Source organism: Halyomorpha halys, unplaced genomic scaffold, assembly GCF_000696795.3.
Source record: "Halyomorpha halys isolate HHAL.00 unplaced genomic scaffold, Hhal_1.1 Scaffold841.1, whole genome shotgun sequence".
Lineage (NCBI taxonomy): Eukaryota > Metazoa > Arthropoda > Insecta > Hemiptera > Pentatomidae > Halyomorpha > Halyomorpha halys.
Genome location: NW_027108805.1, coordinates 259,177 through 266,043, shown reverse-complemented (window position 1 = coordinate 266,043; position 6,867 = coordinate 259,177). Strand labels below are relative to the sequence as shown.

General features: G+C 32.2%; 1 protein-coding gene across 1 annotated transcript; it reads right to left on the bottom strand.

The window, feature by feature from the left end:
* Positions 1–2,996: 2,996 nt before the first annotated feature.
* Positions 2,997–5,321, bottom strand: LOC106686581 (uncharacterized). Its single transcript, XM_014429962.1, has 4 exons — positions 5,165–5,321; positions 4,643–4,879; positions 3,372–3,750; positions 2,997–3,318 (listed from the first exon to the last, which is right to left on the bottom strand). The coding sequence occupies exons 1-4, from the start codon at positions 5,319–5,321 to the stop codon at positions 2,997–2,999; spliced, it is 1,095 nt and encodes a 364-aa protein (XP_014285448.1).
* Between the last annotated feature and the right edge of the window lie 1,546 nt (positions 5,322–6,867).

The window sequence follows — 6,867 nt, the reverse complement described above, 5'->3', positions numbered from 1 at the left end:
TCGAAATTAGTTTTTGTTGTCTTAAGTTTATTTTAATTTTTTCTTTGTTTAGTATTTTTAGAACTTAGTTACTTTTTTCTGTTTTTTTTTTATATATCAAAGAGGTTATTTAGTTTTTCTGTTTTTCATCTTTTCGACCAACGAGGTTTCTTCTTCTTTTTTTTTTTTAATAAACTCTAATTTAATTCTATTCTTTGTTTTATTTTTTATCATTATATCATCTCTCAGTAAGTTTATTTTTTATTTATATATTGTTAATTCAAAAAGTTTTTTAAACTAAACCAAGACGGTTAATTTTGTTTTATTTTTTTTGTCATTTACATGAAAAATGGAAACATCTTCCAGGCAATGTGCTAACTGTCATAAAACTTTTCAGTGCACTAGAGATTGTATGAAGCATGAATTATCATCTTTCTTATATTGCTGAATCCTCTTGTATATGTGCCAAATGTGGCAAATCTTTTTCAAAATCATATAATCGACAGTGACATAAAAATTCTTGTAACGCTAATTCGACTTATACTTGCATGAAATGTAGTGGTATTTTTCCAAATAGTTATAACGGTAAAAGTCATTAAAACGTTTACATTGGAGAACCGCTTTTTAAAAAATCAAAATTATCTGAGCCACAAAAGTATGAAGTGTTGGCACTCATATATATGTATGATATGAATATGTATGAAACAGCTTTTCAAAACCGGTTGGCATCATTCTTCATTAGATCACCTGAATATTCGAATATTAATTCGTTTCTGGAATGTGTTGAGAAAATCTTAGTGAATAAAATTCGGGATCTATTACATCAAGATGGAGCATTAAAAGTGAACTTTCTATTGGAATGCACTTTTACATGGTGATAGGGTAGATAGAGCATTCAAAACACGTAACAAATGTGTATTTAAAAGTAGCGATCTTGGCGAATTTGTTGAGGAAAGTTTTATCAAGATTAAAACTGAAGCAGAGGAGTCTCAATTTCAAAAGAGTGGATGGATGCAGAGTGGAGTTGATGGAATCAGATTAAGAATCAACAAGTATTTGCCATTAAGGGGCTATAAATATCTTCCTCTCCTGGCATCTATAGACTAAAAAAAAAAGCTTGCCTTAACTTACAGAATAATGATATGTACTGTCTTAAGTACTCTATATTAGCAAAATTTGTGAAAAAACATGCTCACCGTGTTACAAGTACATTGATATAGAGTATTTATATGACTTTAGTTGTGTTTCATTTCCTACTTCTATTAGCGAAATAAAGAAATTTGTAAAGGTAAATAACATCTCTATCAATGTTTATGCTATAGACGAAAAAGAAAAAATACATCCCCTGAAAGTCTGTGAAAGAGAACTGAAAGACCATTGGGATCTTTTAATTGTGTCTGATGGTCAAACTTCCCATTATGTTTATATAAAGAATTTGGAAAGATTAGTAATGAATCAAATTAGCAAACACAGACATAAAATAACAATTTGTAAACGTTGTTTTACACTTTTCGAAAACCGGTATGGGAAACAAGCAAGTGAAAAACTTGAAGAACATCAAATATATTCCTCAGAAAATAAACCAATAAGGGTGGAGTTGCCTAAGAAAGAGGACATTATCAAATTCTCAAATGTACCGTTTGTTATCTATGCGAACTTTGAATCAATATTAGTTCCTATTAACGAATCGCCAGGAAGCACAACCAAATATCAGAGGCATGATCTTATATAATTTTGTATACATGTTAAAGGAATTGAAGGAGTAGACATTCCAATAACTGAAACGTACATTTATAGAGGAGCCAATGCCGCTTCTCACTTTATGGATTATATAACAAATATAGCCGAAAAAATTCAAGAAATTTACAAAATTGTAAAATCAATATTGATCTCATCAGAAGAAGAACAAGATTGGTCTAAATCCAAAACCTGCTACATGTGTCAAAACGTATTTACAGAAAACAATATCAAAGTAAGAGGCCATTGCCATCTAACGGGAACTTATTTAGGACCATCTTGTAATAATTGTAATTTAAGACGTGTAAATCCCACGTTTATACCTGTTATAATGCCTAACTTAAGCAACTATGACGCACATTTCATAGTAAGGAATTGGGAAATGTCCCTGGTAGAGTTGAGGTTATACCAAACAGCGAAGAAAAATATATGTCTTTCACAAAAAATGTTGGTAAAATGAAATTGAGATTCATAGACTCTTACAGATTCATGCCACGAAGTTTATATTATCTTGTAAAATCTCTATCCATGGATAAATTCAAAGAATCAACGAGATATTACAATGATGAGGAATTAACATTAGTTACGGGGAAAGGTGTGTTTCCGTACGATTATTTAGACAGATAAAGAACTTAACCGCGGAAAGAAGTTTAATTTTTAATGTTTATTTGTTGCTATTTACTGTTCTGTACATTATAATACATTTAGTAAATCTGATCTAAGTTAAATTGGAGTGTTACAGGCGTGTAGAGAAACTACCTATTAGTAGCACTCTAATTGGAAAAAAACTTTATTGGTATCAAACATACAAAAAATGCACTACTACACTATTACTATGAATAACAAAGGAACAACTCTAATAACTGAATGACTTCTTAGCTCTGTAACAGGGGGATATAAATACAATAATGGTGGAAGGCGATAATGCTAAGTCAGATATATTGGGTTATGCACCTTATCTCCTCCCTTCTGAAAATGCGAAACTCCGGAGAGCATTATTTTTCGGTAAAGTCCAAGGATTATTTATATGTTGTGACTTAAAAAGTGATTGTAATAAGTAAACACTAGGTTGATTAAGAAGAACTTTTTATTATATATTGAAAAAACAAACTAATAGATATAACTTGAACACACACTAAATACATTGATGCACGCAATTGAGGCTAGATAAAAACAACTGAGTAAAGGTAAAGCACGGTTATAATCCCTAAAAAGTAACCTATTTACATACATTACATTCTCCCCCACTTGAATAAAAACTAGTCCATTTGATAAAGGTCTTAGTCTGAAAGGTAGCGTGGAGGTGCTCGTTGTCTTGACGATCTGCGAACTGGAGGTGATTCAGGCTGATTGGGTTCAGGAGGACCATCTGCATCGGGCTCTTCTGTGTCATGCTGACAGTCAGCGCCAGAAAAGTTTCTCGTAGCATCTGACTCTGATGGTTCAGCAGTAGTTGGAACTACAAGTCTCCTAGGTAGGTAGAACGGCGGGGGAAATGTGACACTTTTCTTAGATACCAGGGACGATAGTAGCTGATGGATGTGTCGCTTTAAACTACGCCCTGAATCCAATACGACGATGTAGTGACATTTTCCTAGTTTCCTGGGGACGATTCCAAACTGCCAAACATACTGGTTATCTTGATGGATTCTCACCTGGACTCTCTCCCCCACTTGAATAGAACGAACCCGCCGAGCATCCTTGGAGGTCGAAACCAGACGGGCTTTGTATTCGGATGAAGAGCATCCAGACGAATACGAATCCTTCTTTTCAAGTAGAGTTCAGCAGGAGACTGACCCGAGGTTAATGGGGTCGCACGGTATCGAAATAAAATGTTCTGTAGTTTGATAGACAAAGGAGTTAGATCATCAGCAGCGGCTTTGAGTCTTCTTTTCAGAGTCTGAATACTGCGTTCAGCAAGTCCATTTGTTTCGGGGTCATTAGGCGCACTGAATTTCTGGAAAATCGCTCGTTCTTTACAATAACTCAGGAATTCGTCGCTCTTAAAAATGGTGGCGTTGTCCGATACCATAACTGAAGGATATCCATGGATTGAAAAAAACGTTTTCCAATAACATTAGAGTTGACTTAGAGGTCGGAGTGTCGTGGATTATGCGCACCTCGGTCCACTTAGATCTTGCATCCACACTAGGGTTTATACGAAAACCGACATTTTAGAAAACCGGTTTTCAAATAGTAATTTTTCCAGAAAACCTGTTTTAACAGGTTTCGAATTTTTATAAAGAAAAATTTTTCTCGAATATTCTGTAATTCGAACAAAAAATTTTAACAGAAAATTTAGAGTGATTAAAAGCAGTTTTTGACTGAAATTATTTACTGTTCAATTTTATTGATAGTAAAATTTTTTCATGCAATTCAGTAGAACAAAGAGTTAAAAGAGTTAAAGAACAAAATAGTTGACCAGTATTAAATAACTTTAAAAACAATTATTCCTTGTTTATGCATAATTTTCACATATAAGAATGTAAATATTTTTATAATAGTGAAACGAGTTATTCAGCAAAGGGTTAGAATAAATAAAAACAATATATTTTCATATTTTTACAATAACCATATTATTTTTTAAAAAAAACAATGTTATTAGATACAGATGGATACTTATTAAAACAATTAGAAAATATATAACTGTGTATTATATAATGTAAATTATAATCAAAGCCGAAAGACAAGAGTAAATAAAGTTTATGCATACTTATTAAAATCAATTTTAGTCTTAAATCAATTAAGCAAAGGACCACCGAGTATTTTCTATTCTGGGCAATTTTAATACAAATTTAAATATTCTATTTATTTTTTTGTTTAATGAAATATGATTTCAGAAAACAGAGGACGTCTATCGATTTGCTATTTAGCCGTGTCCTTAGTTTATTCACAAAATTCCCCGAAATAGAAAATACCCTCTTACTTGCAGCCGAACTAGCCTTAATCGTTTTTAAAGCCTGATATAATTCTAAATTGTTTGTCCTTTTATTTGTGGCTTCCAGAGCCAAAAGCTCTTTTCTTAGAGTTTGAGTAGAGCAAGTCACTTCTTCCGGTTCCTTTAAATATTTATTAATTGCCACTTCCATAGCATTTTTCAATAAAACATTGTCCGGCTTTTGAATATCGCTTTCATCACGTTTTTGAATATCACATTCTTCCCCTGTAGAGTCGTCTTTATATAATCTTGATAATATTTGTCCGGATAACTTAATAATGTCATTTTTCGTTGCTAATGGAAGGAATTTATTAGAAGATTTCGTTAAAACAGTTTGAGAATTTTGGAAAGAAAGGATAAGTGTAACTAATACTGTATCTCTTATTTCTTCAATCCGTGCCTTTATAGCGTGTGATAATTTCTGACTAATTTCGGATTTCAAATTTTGTAGTTCACCCAGCAAAAATTCAAATATACCTTCACTTGTTCATAAATTTGCGTCTTGTCTACCTAAAGCTTCGCCTGCTAATTTTATGGGACCTAAAAGTTTAAGGAGTTCAACAACTTTGTAATATTCTTCTTCATCTGTATTCCACATATGAGAAGCATTAAGGTCATTCAGAGTTAAAACAACACATTCTTTTAGGTGTGCAAATCTTTCTAACATGGCCTCTAAACTATTCCATCTTGTTTTACAATCAAGAATAAGATTTTATTCTTTCTCGTATTTCCGTTTCACGTGATTCTGAAGAATGCCATTTTTGACAGGGGATTTTCTAAAATATTTGCAAATTTTCCTTACTTTACAAGTAATATTTTTATAATCATCCAATGATTCAGGAACAGGTAATTTATAATTATTTATGTCAAGAGAATCTAATTCTTCAAAGTCATGATCAGATTCGTCATTTTCAGAGTCCTCACTTGTAGGATTTAAATCTGTTTCCAATGGACTTTCATTTTTATTATATAATATATAAGTAACTGCTAAGTGTATGGCATGTGAATAACACAGTTGATTAATCGCTGGTGATATGTGGCTAAATTTTTTCATAACAGCAGCACCATCATTTGTTGATGCAACTATATCGGTTGATAAATCAAGATTAAAAGTTTTTAGTTTCTCAGAAACCAATTTTAACATTGTTTTAGTATCAAATAAATTCTCTTCTCCACTAAAACTAAAAAAAAAAACTTTATTTGAAATAAGAGTACAATGTTACCTTGTTAATTGTATACTAATACTACTGATATCTAGCTAACTACACTACTAAGCTAGGACTAAGACTAATCTGATTGGGATAGGAGGGGATATATATGTAGTCAAGGTGGGAATGGTTATCTAGGTGCTGACTTAGTAATATTGTGGGCCTTAACTCCTCCCTTCCCATAGCTCAGTGGTTAAGACACAGTCTTACCAATTTGATGTCTATTGGCGGTGCCGGTTCGAATCCGGCCTGGGACGTTGACTTTTTTCATTGAGTGAAATGAAAAACTTTGACCCCCAACCATGGTTAGGCAGTATAGGACTCCAATGGGAGTCTTGGCCGAAAAAAAAAGAAAAAAAAAAAACTCCTCCCTTCTGAAGTTTTCGAACTCAGTGAGAAAGTATTTAATACTGGCAGTTCCCATGGTTTAAATGCTTTCGGTGGCACTGGTTGTGGTGGTGAAGATGGTTGAGGTTGTTGTTGTTGATTTTGTAGTTGTTGACATAGCTTTGAGGTTTTTTGGTATACTGAATTTATGTGAATTAATAGCAAATGTGATAATAATTAAAGCAATTATAGGGTATGAATACGTATAATTTTCTGTATCTTCTATGGGTACATCTAATTTTTCTAAACTTATATTCAGTTTTTTATATATTTCAATTTGATGGTTAAAGGAAAGAGTATCTACATTTATGTACATATTTCTAGTTTGATTTACAATAAGTTCATTACTATCTAATTTAATTACAGACGTTTCGGGTAAAGATAACGGATATGATACATTATTTTTAATAACAATATCTGTTAAGCCACCTCAATTCGACATGGTCTCCTTGTCGGAAAGCTTAACTAAAAAAAATAAATAAACACTGGCTCGGATAAAACATTTATTCGTAAATTAAATTAGATCAAATACATAAATTAAATTAAAAACAAAGAGAAACCTTCTAAATAATATAGGACCCAATTAACAAAAATAATAACAAAAAAAAACTTTTGACG

Excerpts from the sequence above, each read along its gene's own strand:
- LOC106686581 (XM_014429962.1), bottom strand. The coding sequence starts at position 5,321 with ATGTTAGAAAGATTTGCACACCTAAAAGAATGTGTTGTTTTAACTCTG. Across the intron at positions 4,880-5,164 it reads ATTAGCAGGCGAAGCTTTAG|GGGAAGAATGTGATATTCAA; the intron begins GTAGACAAGACG and ends ACGACTCTACAG. Across the intron at positions 3,751-4,642 it reads TAAGGCTAGTTCGGCTGCAA|TTATGGTATCGGACAACGCC; the intron begins GTAAGAGGGTAT and ends GATATCCTTCAG.